This window comes from Alexandromys fortis, unplaced genomic scaffold (genome assembly GCF_014885135.2).
Source record: "Alexandromys fortis isolate MF-2015 unplaced genomic scaffold, M_Fortis_MF-2015_v1.1 scaffold_176, whole genome shotgun sequence".
NCBI classification, from domain to species: Eukaryota; Metazoa; Chordata; class Mammalia; order Rodentia; family Cricetidae; genus Alexandromys; species Alexandromys fortis.
Genome location: NW_026068070.1, coordinates 1,529,545 through 1,545,287, shown reverse-complemented (window position 1 = coordinate 1,545,287; position 15,743 = coordinate 1,529,545). Strand labels below are relative to the sequence as shown.

Below are 15,743 nucleotides of genomic sequence, written 5' to 3'. Positions count from 1 at the left end.
GGGCATGGTCAGTGCGGTCGTTTGGTTTGGTTAGCAGCCTCAGCTTGTCCTCTGCAGAGTGGCCGAACACTACCGCTTTGTTTTCTTAACTGATACCTGGAATATATTGCCAGGGTCCCGCGGGCTGGGCTGGTAATTGTTTTGCAACCTGGGTTCTCTTACCTTATTGGCCTGTCAGGACCGTGACTCATCCTCCTTAATGACTTGCGGGTTATGCTTAACTCTGTGGGTTGTTTATTGAGCGGTGTCAATCTAGCCTCGTAAAACCCCTTTAAAACAGGGTCTGCACTACATTTATAAGCACGGTCCTGAGTGGCAAGCCTTTCTTTCGACACTTCTGATTTGAAGACCTAAACACACCGTTAAACAGTATTGTGTAGACTAGTTCCTGCAACTGTAAACTTAGCCCAGCAAGCATTCCACAAGAGAAAATTCCCATTAGCTGCTAATAATACTCACTTATTTTAGATACATTACACTTTGGTTTACAGACAGAAACCTGTTTTCTAAAAAACACCTCAGTCAGGATTTAGCTCCAACACTCTTTCATTTTTACTTCACGTATTTATAAACAGTTTTTTTTTTTTTTTTTTTTTTTTAACTATAGTTTGGTTCCTAAAACCAATTCACACTCGCCGAGTCTGGAGACATTCAGGTGAGTAACCTGGGTGAGGGCCCAAAGGACGTCAGAGTAAGAGCGCGTACTGATGTTCTGCATATGGAAAACTGATAGGGGTCTTTCTACTCCATTTCCCAGCATCCAGCAGCATATGACCGCGTTATAACATCTCCAGACAGAGTCAAAACCTCTCACCACTGGGAGCCCAGGCCTGCACTTTTCCCATCTGAAATAACCTCTAAGAAAGGAACTGAGGGGGAAAAAAAGAATAAAAGATGCAACCAAAGAAGACAGAAGGAGAGCAAAGGCAGTGGAGATGGGGGCTCTGTAGGATTTTTCCTTAAAAGACTGGTAGAAGCCACGGGGCCAGAGTTCACAGGGAAAGCGCCTATCGGGACACCTGCCTGGTGGAGCGGGCTGCTTACACAAGAACACAGCCTGGGGCAAGGAATAGGAGGAGGTCCCTTTGTGGGCTTTCACCTCTCTCTCTCTTTTTTGTTTTCCATGTTAAAGGACTACTCCACATTAATGGGAATGGAAGCCCCAAGAGCAGAAAGTCCCCTTCCTTCTGAAAAAGAGCTAAGTCCCTCTGCCTTTGTCAGTTTCAAAGCCCATCACCCCAGCTTCACAGATAACTGACTGCCTCCATTGAAGGTATCTTTGCTTGGTCTAAAATCAACCTTTATGAAGGAGTATTCCTGGACAGAAAGGCTAGCTCACTTCGTTTTCTCCCCTACAGAAACATTCTTCAGGAGATAGACTATCTAAGACTTCAGGAGAAAGACTATCTAAGACCTAAGAGAGCCAGCTAGGAAGGGAGGATGTGAAAATTATCTTTTAGCCGGACTCAGAATATATTTTAATTGAACTCGGGTTTTTTTTTTAAAAGATTTATTTATTTATTTATTATGTATACAACATTCTGCCTCGATGTATGCCCGCATGCCAGAGCAGGGCACCAGATCTCCGTACAGATGGTTGTGAGCCACCATGTGGTTGCTGGGAATTGAACTCAGGACCTTTGGAAGAACAGTCAGTGCTCTTAACCTCTGAGCCACCTCTCCAGCCCCTGAACTCGGGTTTTCTGGTATTTGGTTTGGTTTGGTTTAGTTTGACCCTCAAAGCCCCATACCGTGTGTGTGTGTGTGTGTGTGTGTGTGTGTGTGTGTTGGCCATAGTGGTGGTGGTGTACCCATGTGGATAAACTTACCTGTATGTGGTAAGAAACAGAGTTTGAGACCTGATGTCTCCCTTCATTCTTTCCCCCACTTTATTCTCTGATCCAGGTCTCTCACTGAACCTAGAAACTGCCCTTGCAGATCGGCAGGCTGACTAGCTAGCAAACTCCCAGGTCCACTTGCCTCCATCTCTCTGTGCTGGGGTTCTGTGGTGTACCACCACACTTGGCTTTTATGTGGGTTCACGGCTATTCTATGCTCAGATGTTCATACTTGCCCGCCAAGCCTTTCCCCACGGGACCATCTCCGTAGCCCCAAAGCTTGTGTCCTTCGAGTTTTCATTTCACTGATGTGAAAAAAAAAAAAAAGCCTATTAACTCCAGTTATTTGTGGCTACTGTGAAGTGTAATGTCTCTCTGAAAAGGTCTTGGAGAGAGCAGATATACAAGGAACACACTTAAACATGATAAAGGCAATATATAGCAAGCTGACAGCAAACATCAAACTAAATGGAAAGAAACTCACAGCTATCCCACTGAAATCAAGAACAAGACGAGGTTGTCCACTCTCTCCATATCTATTCAATATAGCACTTGAGGTTCTAGCTAGAGCAATAAGACAACTAAAGGAGATCAAGGGGATACAAATCAGAAAAGAAATCAAATTCTCCCCATTTGCTAATAATATGTTAGTTTACATAAGTGACCCCAAAAATTCTACAAAGGAACTTCTACAACTCATAAACACCTTCATTAATGTAGCAGGATACAAGATTAACTCGAAAAAAAAATCAGTAGTCCTCCTTTACATAGATAATAAATGGGCTGAGAAAGAGATCAGAGAAATATCACCCTTCACAATAGCCACAAATAGCATAAAATTTCTTGGAGTAACTCTAACCAAACAAGTGGGAGACCTATATGACAAGAACTTTAAGTTTTTGGAGAAAGAAACTGAAGAAGATATCAGAAAATGGAAAGATTTCTAATGGTCTTGGGTAGGTAGAATTAATATAATAAAAATGAAATGTTACCAAAAGCAATCTACAGATTCAATGTGATGACCAGCAAAGTCCCAGCAAAATTCTTCACAGTCCTCGAGAGAACAATAGTCAACTTCATATGGAAAAACAAAAAACGTAGAATAGCCAAAACAATCCCTGACTTCAAACGCTACTACAGAGCTATAGTACTGAAAATAGCCTGGTATTGGCATAAAAACAGGCAGGAGGAACAGTGGAATCAATTCAAAGACTCAGATATCAACCCGCACCCCTATGAATACCTGATTTTTGACAAAAGAAGCAAAAAAAAAAAAAAGATGGATCTAGAGACCCTCATATTGAGTAAGGTAACCCAAACCCAGAGAGATAAATATAATACATACTCACTCACAAGTGGTTTTCAGACATAAAGCAAAGAAAAACACAGTCCCAGAGAACCTGAACAACAAAGAGGACCCTAAGAGAGATATACATGGATCTAATCTACATGGGAAGTAGAAAAAGATGAGATCTTCTGAGTAAATTGAGAACATGGGGATCATGGGAGAAGGTAGAAGGGGATTGGGGAGAAAGGGAGGAGAGAGGAGAAAAATATATAGCTCAATAAATACAATTAAAAAGAAAAAAATCTGAGTTCTTATGTGATCATGTCATATAGTAATCTTCTGTTTTGTATTTTCATATACTTATGAAACTCATTATGTTTATATATGTTATATATGTATATATAGTATTTTCTGCTCAGAAATTCTTAGCCAGGATCCTCATACTTTTGAATTTTGGACAGTTGCGATAATATTCAACTTGACTGACTCCTTTATAGCCATAACCTTAATTCACACAAACATTACTTCAACAGCTCATTAACTGATAGCAATGCAATGGTAGCTTGAGAGGCAAAGCCAACTACTGTACTAGTTCAGATACATCTCAAAGTAGAGGTTTATTCTGGCTGGAAAATGGATCAACTTCCAAGAAGGGCTGATCTCGTTTTTGATGGGAAAGTCGATCTCATTTTGAAGCCTTCAGTCCCATCCTTTACTTTCTCTTGGTATGAATCAGAATCTACTGTGTGTGGCAGGAGGTTGTGTTGCTAGGAAATTCTGTGTGGGGGCGGAACAGTTACTACATCTTGGATAATAAGGGCTGGTTATCATCTAGTATTGGGCTGAATTCTGACCCAGAAGAATGGTTGAGAGATGAAGAGAAAAATCTCTTTTTCTTTCCATCTCTTTTTTTCTCATGGGAATTTTCTTTAGGATAGTTATTCAATTCTTCAAGTTTTTAAAAGTTTTTAATCCTCAACTTGTCCTTACCCTGCAGCCTACTTCTTAGGCTCCTATTGATCAAACTATAAAATGTTCTTACCCTTTCAGGAACCTTTCTAGACGGTGACTTAGAGGCCCTCAAGGGGTTTAAGCCTTGCATTCTTTCATCCTGTCTCAACTGGCTTAATGTAATTCTAAGTGGTATAACTAAGGTGCTTGGAGCCTTTGCCGAATTCCATCTCCAACACCAGCAGAGCTCAGTGGGCATATTTGGATATGATAAATGATTTTCACTGAAGTTTTAGGTTCCCATTCTACAATGTGCTTGTTTAAATATCGAATTCAGTCCTGTTATGTTTGTTTTTCCGATGGAAGTGGCTCTCAATTCACACCTTACTACACAAATTGCTTTTTCATTTATCTGAAGTTCTATTTAAGACTAAAAGTGCAGTAAATACTGGTTGTCAAAAGAGGGGCCACATAAAAGCAACTACTGATGTCCGAATGGAAGGTACCTAGCCTTCATGGCTTACAGGCTATTGCCAGGATTGGCCAGTGTTAGGAAGGTAGTATGTGAATGCTATGCTCACTGCTCTGATCTCCAATGGGGTTTTGGGAAAGAACAGAAAGCCACAAACCATAAATAATACATGGACGGAAAGTTTTGATTTCAACTTGAATCTAATCACACAACAGTTTTCAATTCTTACTTTTAACAATTACTAAGATATCAACTCAGCTGACCCAACTGTCAAGCGAAAGGTAAAATAACTACCCTTGCATATAAAATTGTCTTGATGAATCAAGAAGGATGACTCATTTATACAAAAGGATTAAGTGCCTTTACACAAAAGCAAAGTCACCTCTTGGTAATGAAATCAGAGATCAAGGCTCAGTTTATGTTAAATTAACGTGTTAAAATGTCTGGTGGTAGAAAGCTGAACTAACATTTTACTGTTTGAGTTATACCTCCTCTTAAAATATGCAATGCTATTTATAAAAGAGCCTGTTTCTGATGCCAATTTGTGGTGCAGGCTCTAGGTAACAATCTCCCAGGTTTAAGTTTTAGGATACCAAGGCAAATTCACTCCTATTAGAGCTGGCTACAGCAGGAGCAGGAGCAGGAGTAGCAGCTGACCTAGATAAAGGAGCAATTAAATAGATAAGCAAATGGGGATCTGCTTCGGTTAAATATTAGGGCAGCTGAGGCTTGCATTCCTACTGAAAGAAAAGATACATTAAGCCAAAGTTGTTTGCACCAGCAATATTTGCACCCAAGGCTACTCTCTTTGTTTAATCCGGAAGATGGGGGGGAAGCTATATGCTATACTGACTGCTGTCAGGGCAGGAAGGGGACTAAAGGGCTTAGTCACGTGTTACAACAAGCAAGATCATAAATGACACTGAAGTCGGCAATCTGGGATTAGCCCTTCCCCCATGGCGGACTGGGAGAAGGAAACGCCACCCTAGAATTGCATCACCTCTGCAGTAACTTGCTGAGAGTCTCATATAATGGTGCTTATACCTATTCATTACTATCACTGGAAAGTTTTGGCACAGACTTCAGAGCCTATGTGAGTGGTGATCATCAAAGCTTCTATGGTGAACATGTAGGAGTCAAGTGGAGTTCATTGAAAGGGGTAGAACAGAATTCCTTTCCTGGCCTTTATTTATGTCCGTGCAAATCTCCAGGCATTAAGATGCAAACTAACTTAACTACCCAACCTTCAACTGTGTTTCCAACTTACACACTTTGTTATATATACATATATATATATGCATGCATGTTTTTCTTATATTTCAGATATACTTAAAGTAATAATCTGTCATGATCATGTATTAATATGAATAGATTCCTTCATTCAAAAATGCACTGCATCTTTTTGCCAAGCAATTATTATTTCCAGGCTGAATAAAGACTCGATAGATTTGAAGGATAATAGAGCGTGAAATATAAAAGGTTTCTAAACCAAGAGAAGACAACATCTAAAAAACAAGGCTAACTTCCACAATCAAAGGATCTTTTCAAGCCTGGTGGTTAATGTTTAGCCACATAACTGCATTGTTGGAACTGTGTTTATATTGAAATTGTTCTATTGTGGGGAAAGTGATAACTTGATTTTCAGTGTCCTACCCTTGGACTTGGTACAAAGAGATGGATTCAAAAGATAAGAAACATATTCCCCACCTTTCCCTTCTACACCAAAGGCACATATAAGCTACAAGAAAAAGAGCAGCAGAGACAGCAATGATCCCACGAGCGGAGTCCCAGTCTTCCACTACAATACAGCTCCCCATGTAACTGAGCTGAGGCCATGTATGTGTTTTTCACCAATGGCAGTGATTTAAAAAAATGTTTGTAATTTTAATTGCAAAAGGATTGCTATAATTGGATGTTAGGTAGCCTCAAAAGGTCGGTGTGTTCTAGACTTGTTCCCTACCTACTATTGGTAGGTAGGGTCTAAATGGAGATGTTGAGATAACTAGAATCATATTCTCCAAGGGGTTAAGGACTTCCAATCCCTTTCTAGTCCTCTTTGTTCCTTGATCATACATTGAGAATCTTTACTCTACCAGATAGTCCATCATGATGTACTGCCTCATCGTAGTCTCTGTCGGGCCAAAGAATCAAGCAAGGGTTGAAATGTCTAAATCTTTGATGTAAAATAAATGTTTTCCTCTTTCCAAAAAAGAAAAGTTTGTTTCTATGACATGCTGGTAGACACACATGGAACTGGACAGCCACATGCTTGGTGGGCGACCTGCTCTGGAGGATGTATTAAATGCCAGGCAACAGTGTATGTTCATTGAATTAAACTTTAAAACTACTAGAGACGGGGGGTGGGGAGTAGGGATACCACCTATTACAGTACAGCCTAACCTTGGAAAACAAAATGAGCCCTACCCCTTCGGTTAATTAAAGTCAAATTCACATGACCATCTGGCGATCAAGAAGATGTTAATGATTGGCAAGGAAGCTGGACAGGAGAACTAAGAAAAAAAGGGGGCTGATTTTGGATTGCTAAGGAGGAAAGAGGGAATATTCCATCTAGAGGTAGCAATAAGAGCCAAATAAAAATTCTAACAATGGAATTGACTGGATCAGGAAGTAGATTTACATGCAAGAAGCTCTTTCAGAAAACACCAGGTGTTGTGTGAGTTGGTTCATTTTCTTGCCTCTCACTAACCTACACCAGGTGTACTGCCTGGTAATCAATGCTTAGGGCATAATTCTTTCCTTGCATAACTACCCAGAAAGGAACGTAAAAGGTCTACTTAGTTTATTTCATTCTTAAAGTACAAGCCAATGAATCACAGAATGAGGATTTCTTATTATTAGCTATCCTTATTTACTTATTTCCTTTGCCTACCAAGCTCTTAGCTCCACAAGCATGGAACCCAAACCTGCATAAACTTCCATACTGTTTCTAAGCCTAAGAGGACCCAGGAACCTGACTCAGGCATCTGTCTATCCCTCGAGTGGCTTATCCATCCACATATCCACACACCAAGTCTTCCCTGAGGTCAAAACATCAGCTGCATATGGTTGAGCCTAATTAGAGAGATCAGCCAGATGGCAATCATCATAAATATGATAAATGCCTTGATAAAGTTAATTATAAGATGCCGGGAAAACAGAGATAACTGGTAGACTAAGAAAAGCCAGGCATGCAGAGTACCAGAAAGTCTTCCAAGTGGGGTAATAGCTACGCTGAGTTTTCAAACTGAACAGAACGAGGAAGGAAAGTTTAAAAAGAGAAACAAAGCAGATAAGAAAAGAAAAGTCATTGAGGAACTATGACTCGAGAGAGATCAAAGGTTGGTTGGGGAAGTTAAGGGATGGCCAAAAGAGGGGCAGAAAAACGATGCAGAAGTAGGTGTGCTGTTGAGGGGAGTTTGGACAGTATTCTGTAGGAAATGGCAGGAACAGGAGTGAGTGAGTGACACAATAACAATGGATTCTGAAAGATGAGTTCAGAAAGTCTGCCTGAGGAGCAGGATGAAACACAGAAAGCAGAACAGAATCAGTGAGGTTTCCATCTAAATCAACACTGCAGCAGCAGGTTTTCAGCAAGATAGGAGAAGAATGAAGAGCAGACGAGCAAAGAAGGCGGACGCACCAACTTGCACCTGGGTTTGGGTGAGCATGTGGACAAAGAGTTAAGAAAGCACACATCGAGAAAGGGAAAGTAGCTTTCCCCTAGGTCCTGGAAGTTACTTAACGGCAACTGGCAGATGATATGTAAGCTGAAGATGGAAATGTCACACATTTCAGGACACATGTTATATGTAGATGGAGCCAAGACCAATCTTCGTTAGATGTGGGTTACAACTTAAGTGAGAGAAAAAAGTCCGATCTCTGAAGGCTGCCTATGGGATAATGGGGTGTGAGAGAGAGAGAGTTATCAAGGAGAATGGCTAACAGTTTCCCACAAGAAAGAGTGAGCGAGGCGAGGCCTGTGGTGAGATAGCCAGAGTGTGTAAGGATGTGGTTATGACAGCAAAGCAGGGCTTCTGGAACCTTCCTTTGGACCCTGGTCTACTCTATCGTGGTGTAAACCTGTGCTTCCCCACCTCCCACTTCCTTCTGTGCATATGACCCGCTCAAGCGCAAACATCACGCTCTCCTTGCACAACTGTCCAAGGTTTATTACAATGTCACCATCCATATTCATCACGGTGCCCCGATCTACAAATGTACTCTGACACACACTAACGACCCAGAATCTCCCTGGCTCTTGAGAATATAGTTAGACAGAGCTAAGCTTTGCAACTAGAAACCTCTATAAAGTGAGAATGAGTCTCAATCCACGATTGCTGTTATGTGGGAAAATGATTACATAAACATTTAACTTGGCCTTAAATCAACACCGCTAACTCGTTTTAAATTTGCCTGTTAGGGTAATCTTCCTCAAAGTCAAGCTCACCAAGCAGCACATTCCACTCCATACAAAATTCCCACTCCAGTAAACCATGTCTCTATCCCCAAATGTACCCTGTGCTTCCTTCCTCCTTCCTTCCCTGAGCCTGTGTAGCCCCCGGATACTGCAGAAGTCAGGGTCAATGCATTGCCGAGCATGCCATTTCTAACTAGTGAAATCTCAACGCGAAACATAGCATGCGGGGACTTTCAGCCGAGCAGGGAAGAGAGCATGAGAGCAGGTTTCCCATAATAACGCAGCCCAGGATCTATTCTACCACACTCACGGCAGACCTAGCAGCTCAGACCGACACTCTAGCCACAGCGGCTGCATAGACTAGTCCAAGGATGGGTGAGTTTGAAGACAGAGGGCAATATCTTCCAGTTTCTAGAGGGCACCTGCTGAGGGACAGGGGAGAAAAGTGCTGACACAGTGATCACACGGAGCCCCTTCATCCTGAAGATGAGGCCCCTGGATGACAAAGCCCGGTCTGAAGGAAAAGGGAAGCCTGCTATGCAGACCTTTCATTTCATACTCCTCATTAGCTGGGAGAACTCAACGTCACCCGCTCACCTCTTCAAATTCTGAAGCAGGAAAGGACACAAAGAGAAGAGGGGAAAGTCAAGGCTACGGAGAATGGGGAGACAGTGGGTCAGTGGGAGGGTTCAGAGCAGTGTCAGAGACTCAGAAGCCCGAGGGCGTGTGCTCATGTAATAGAGTCAGAGTTAAGAAAGGAACGAAACAAAAGACCTTTCCCCTGCTTTATGGTAAATTGCGAAACAGAGTTTAAAGACTGCTGCTACCTTTTTACTGGATGGTATCTCTGTATCTCATTATCTGGAGCCTACCAGACGACGTTAGCATTCCTAATGTTCAGCTGCCTCACTTTCAACTGTTTATGAGCCTGTTTTCCTCGCTTTAAAATGAGGGGCCCTAGGTCAGAAAGCATAAAAGGACTAGCTCTAAGGGCTTATTTGGGATGGGCAGGTGCGGTCATTATGAACACCTGGCCCTCATCCAGTGATTTAGGACACTGGAATCTAAAACTACAGGTCATTTGCAAGCACCCTAGCCTATCATAAGCAAATAGTATGTTCACTGAAGAGTAAGACATGGAAGGGTGGAACAATAAAACAAGGTTTTGTTGTATCAGGTTGATGGGGGGGGGGAGAATAACCGTCATAATGTCTACAATACTTCTGTTTATCCCACCTCTTTGTAAACTGTCCTGACCTTCAGGCTGATGAAAATGGTAACCTTAGCGGTTTCACTTCACCTCCTTCAGCGAGCAGCAGGAGCCCTCTGAGCTTACTGGCCACGGGAAGGGTTATTCTAAAAAACTGAAGGCTTTCTGTAGGGTATGGCAGTACTCAGCACAGTGGGGGTACTCAGTCAAGGTCAGGATCTTTGCTAGCAGGGCTGTCCCGGCCAGGCACAGAGGAGGGCACACGGGGCCCTCTGAAGATGTCTACGAAGGAGCAGAAGGACAGGGCTGTGCTGTGATCGCAGCCCTCTAGCAGGTCTCACCTTTTCTACAACTGTTCCTTTTCTGAACTCAGCCCCCTGCCTGAAATAAGATATTTTCTGTTCCACTCTTCCTCACATTATCCAAAATAATTCAATGTCCACCTTCTCCTCTGGGAAAATCAAAGGTTGACATGGCTACCTTTTGAACTCAAGCTGTTAAAGTTCCTTTCTTGTGTTCAAAAACTCTTCCTGATTTTTGAAAGGTCTTATTGATAAAACACAGAGGAACTCAGGGGAAAAGGACAAAGAGAAAGGAGAAGAAAGAGAAAGAATAAAGAGGCCAGAAAAGAAAGAGAAGGGAGACAGCCCAAGAGGAGCAGGGGGAGGCAAAGGCTATTGAATGCATAATTTGCAACGGGCTCATACAACAGGCATAGAGTGCTATTTTTAAAAACCAGCAGAGAATGTTTACATAAATCCAAAGGATATATGCTTTGTTTAATGTGGAAAATGATAATGTATTCAATTCATGAATTCTTGAATTAGTCTGTGTAATGTTTGCTTCTGGAACCAATAACGAAGCTGATATAAATATTTAAAAGAAAGAAAAAGTTTAAGAGCTCAAGATGGAAGAATATTTTCCTTTTCCTTTGTTTTCATTACCGTTTGCATGGGCAGGATTCAAACAATTTGGTGATATATTTGGGGGCTGAGGTAAATGAAAGGGGGAGTCATGATACCATCCAAGTGTATCCTGAGGACCTCTGCTTCCAAGCACATGTAAAAGTCAAATAGATATTAAATAATTTAAAACTAAGTCATGTAGAAAAGTCACACTGATATTAAACAATTTTCTAATTGTATTTATTAATGATGTGTTCAAGAAGATATGTTCCAATAAACACATATTAAGAATAAATTGGGCCTTAATTGTATCTAGCAAGTTTTATGTCCTCATTAAAAACAGAATCCCAACAATAAACATGACTTACCAATGGAATTAACTCTGCCACAATTGTCTACTCTTCCCAGACATTCTTTGTGTGCCCTTGCTCCACACTTACAGCATAGATAGCCTTGATAAAATGTTCCCCTGCAAGGTAAAATTGGAGAATGGTGTATTAAAACGTGCTAAATGCTGCTCCCGTAAAATTGTTAGTCCAAGGAATAGGAAGAAGGGGTCACCCTGCTGTCCAAAGTACCGCCAGCATGGGGACAGAGGATCTCTATGAGCGTCTTGAGGAAAGAGAACAGGTCAAAGGCCATCTACTGTGTCTCAAATGGGAAAGTAATCCCGCTACATCAGAACACCTTTGAGAATAGGGCTAAAATGTCGGAAATACTAAGCAACTCTCCCAGTCCATTTAGACTGGAGAACAGGCCCGAGAAAGCTTACCTCAGCAGCATCTGACAGACTTTGCAGGACGTCACCCGAGTGAAGGTGTGCATCTTGAAGTCATGGAAATTGGAGTCTGCATAATCTGGCCGTATGTTAGATCTGCGGAAAGGGAAGAGACACTCCCTAAACAAAGCTCCACAACAAAGTGGCAACCCAAGCATCCAAGAGCAAAGTTCACCAAAACTGCATCGAGAAGAGATGAAACTCGAGCTAGAAGGAGAGGCAGCCAGCGTGCACTGGCTTCCAAGCCCGAAGTCTACTAGCATCAGAGCCTGTGCTGAAGCCCAGCTGTGTGGAGACCTGTGACACAGGAGACGACTGCAACCTGACACAAGCCAGAACTGCAGGTCCTAGAGGTCTCCTCAGCATGCCACCTTGGTCAGCCTTCTGGGAACCAGAACCAGCTGGATAGCCGCGTTTGGTGCCAGTTTCTTTGCACTGCCATGTCATAAAATTATAACCTAGCTGTTGAGATGGAAGGTGAGGCGGAGTGCAGTGTTTCCAGATCTCATCTCTCACGAAGAGCACAGACTATATGGGGGTCACCAGAAGAGAGTGAAGCCATCCCCACAGAGAAGGTTGACCATCCATGTATCAATCTGATCAGGAAAACACTTCTCCCTTAAAAATATGCTTGCTTCACAGTCCAAATAAACCTGAACAAAATCACTTCGTGTTTGGAATTATACTTAGGGTGTATGTGCAGGCACCCAAACACTCTCCCTTACACCTCAAAGACATTTCAGTGCACAATTAGCATATCCCGGGGATGGAGAAAACCCTTGGCATTCGTTGCTTGCTTAACTGTCACGTTAGTTCTGACTGTCTGGCATGAATAACAGCACAGCTCACAAACAAGGAAGCCCTAAAGTGATAGAAACGGCAACTACAGAGCTTCTACCCAGGTATGTGTCCTCAGCCACTAAAGCCACAGCAACAGAAGAAAATCAGCAATATCTACATTCGAATTGCTAGGTCTTCGAGGCTTAATGGGTGTGTTGGAAACAATCGAATACAGACATTTCTAGAGAACTGCTTGCATTGTTTTTAATCTAGAAAAAAAATAAAATAAAATAAGCCTTAGATGGATATGAATTAGTGATGCCTCTAGAAAGATAATCTCTTCGGAGACATTACACACAAATTGAGAGACTGGAAGGTATGTTTGAGATTCTGATGAGCTAGGAATTCCCCTTTTATAGAATACAGCATCTCTCAAGCTCCCAGAGTCGCAGCGTAATGAAGCATAGCACGGGCAGGCAGTCAGGCATCAATCTCTGAGGTACCAGGAGAAGCCTTATGAAAAAACATTCACCAAGGCAATTGGAGTAGCAGGCAGTGATGCAGAAGTGTCAGAGAGGTCAGCCTTCCCATCCATCTGCTGAATAGGAGCTGCTGAAAAGGAAATCAAATCTGAGGGCCATCTGGGTGTTCTCTGCTATGTGCTTCTGGTGACCTCGCTTTTTAGGAAAATGTTCCAGTGCATGACAAAAAGTATGGCTATTTCCACTTTGGTGTGTGTTTGTGTGTGTGTGTGTGTGTGTGTGTGTGTGTGTGTGTGTGGTGTTGCTGATTAGAAATCGCAGTGCCCTCCTTCACAGAAGGATCTAGAAACAAAACTCTCACACTGACTCCAGAAAGTCAGGCACCAAAAGCTACATCAAAACCATTTCCACAGCTGAAAACAGCTGCTTCTTCATTTTTCTCGGAGCATCAACATGATTCAGTCATATATACATTGTCAAATTTATTCTAAAGCAATGATCGCTCTAAAGTAAAAAGAAATAACATTTCAAGTCCGGAGAACTTAAAAAATTCATCCACCTGGAGTTTTTAAATCTATTGGATAGGGAATTGTATAGTTAGACAAGCAACTAAGAACTTAACTTCATCTGACTTCCTAGACATGGGTGGCATGCTTTTTCTTGGATTCACTCCAAACTCTACACAGTAAACATGTATGCATATAAATACACATATGTATAAGATACATATAAGGCACACACAAGAATATGTACGCATGTTTACCAGAGTTGTGTTTGAGATATTTTTACTTAAAACTTATCAACTAACTGGGAATCAGCTACCTTTTCAGAAGACAGAAAGCTGAAGGGAAAATTGCAAACACACCATGGGTGGCTTTTTTTTTTTTAATCTTATGATTTAAAAAAAAACGTGAAAATAATGTTAACAGTGGTACCTTAAGGGAAATGAAATTTGAAGTAATAGAATAAAATGATAGGGCAAAACTGTGACTTTCTAAAAACTAAAGCTGAATATTATTTTTTTTCAAACTTTCAAATCAAACATTACAGAATAAACGTTAACTCTATGACCCTGGAACTGCTAGAGAGGCACTATTGAATATAAAAGCACAGACGAGGGTAGGAATCGGAAATGAGACCACCTGGGTTTAAATCCTCACTTGCAAATCAGAACAGAGTGACCACAGGTGAGTTGGTGAGTATAGAAGAGGAATACGAATAGAACCCACTCAAAAGCAGAGTAATGTATAGAAAAGTGCTTAGGACATCGCCTGAATCAGAGCTCGTGTTCAGTGTGGACTACGACTAAGGAAGTGGTCCTATCAAATTCGCCGGACAATAGTGTGGTCAGGGTAACGCTTCCTGAGTGGTGAAGTTCCACTGTTTCACAATGAAACTCTCAGAGGATCTTTCTTCTCCTAAAACATTTTACAAAGGAGGCTGTTATTCAGTCCTGTCCTTTGCACCACAAAACCAAGTGTACTAGTAATAGTAACTATTATAATTTTTGTTGTTACTATTATTTATTAATATTATTTGCATTAAGGTTTCGTGTAGCTCAAGTTGGTCTTGGATTTGCTATGAAGATGAAGATGATCTTGAACTTCTGATCTTCCTGCCACTTTTTTACTGGGTAACAGGCACATGCAACTATGCCCAATGTATGTGATACTAGGGATCAAACCCAGGCTTCACTCACACTTGACAAGTAGCCTTCCAACTTAGCTCTATGTCCAGTCTTGATAGAACTATTCAAATACAACAGGGACCAGGATTACTCATCTGTAATCCTGTGTATGTAAAACCCCAGAGGATTGGAGGAAGTCAACCACGTGGTCTACAGCCTGTGAGCTTGTACGATCCAAATAAAGTGATCTCTGATGAACTGGAAGAGTAGAACGGATTCATAGAGGCAAGCCAAAAACCAGGATTGTGGGTTTGGAAAGATGCAAGGCAAGAATGGTCAAAACTGGCATTTAACCTACACCTCTAATGCACACAGCATATTGCCAAGCTCCTCACTTGTCTTCCCACATTGGCTTCTTACAGGAAATTTAAGCAGAATCACCCACTCACTTCACATATAGCTACCGAATACCTACCATAAAGGCTTGCTCTAAGGCTAAAAGAGAAGACAGGTCCTTCAGCCATAGCCTAGAAAGTGAAGCTGGAGACACAGATGAGCAGGGGGGCAAGGGACGAGAAAAGATTTTGTGTGAGAAATGACATCCCATTTTGGTAACCCAAAAGGAAAGAGTCTCTGGCTACTCCATACAGAATTCCTCACAGTGAGACAAGAGAGGGCAGGGAAACCAGAGACGCTGCGAGTGCTCCACAGAATGGCACTGAGAAGGCACCAAGTTAGCTCAGTGATGCAGCTACAGATACTCTGCAACAGTAAGACCATTAACTTTAGGGAATTCGGACGCAATCTCACAGATTTCTGAAAAATATGTTCCTATTTTTTTTCACTTTACACTGGTTCCATTTTTAATAAACGCAAAGGCAATTAATTAAGTGTGTGTGAGAGAGGTGTGTTCATAGTCCTAGGGCTCTTCACACCTCTCTGAGGTAGTCGCTTCTTACCTAGCTCCAGCACAGATCCAAGCTGAGACCTGCTTG

The 15,743-nt window shown here is 41.8% G+C and overlaps 1 protein-coding gene across 3 annotated transcripts in view; it reads right to left on the bottom strand.

The window, feature by feature from the left end:
- Vav3 (vav guanine nucleotide exchange factor 3) overlaps nucleotides 1–15,743 on the bottom strand; it is a 303,685-nt gene that overhangs the window by 102,539 nt on the left and 185,403 nt on the right. For all 3 annotated transcript variants that reach the window (XM_050120991.1, XM_050120990.1, XM_050120989.1), the window contains exons 16-17: nucleotides 11,854–11,955; nucleotides 11,450–11,550 (exon numbers count right to left, since the gene is read on the bottom strand). In XM_050120991.1, coding sequence (XP_049976948.1) covers nucleotides 11,450–11,550; nucleotides 11,854–11,955 — 203 coding nt within the window. The remainder of the gene's footprint in view (nucleotides 1–11,449; nucleotides 11,551–11,853; nucleotides 11,956–15,743) is intronic.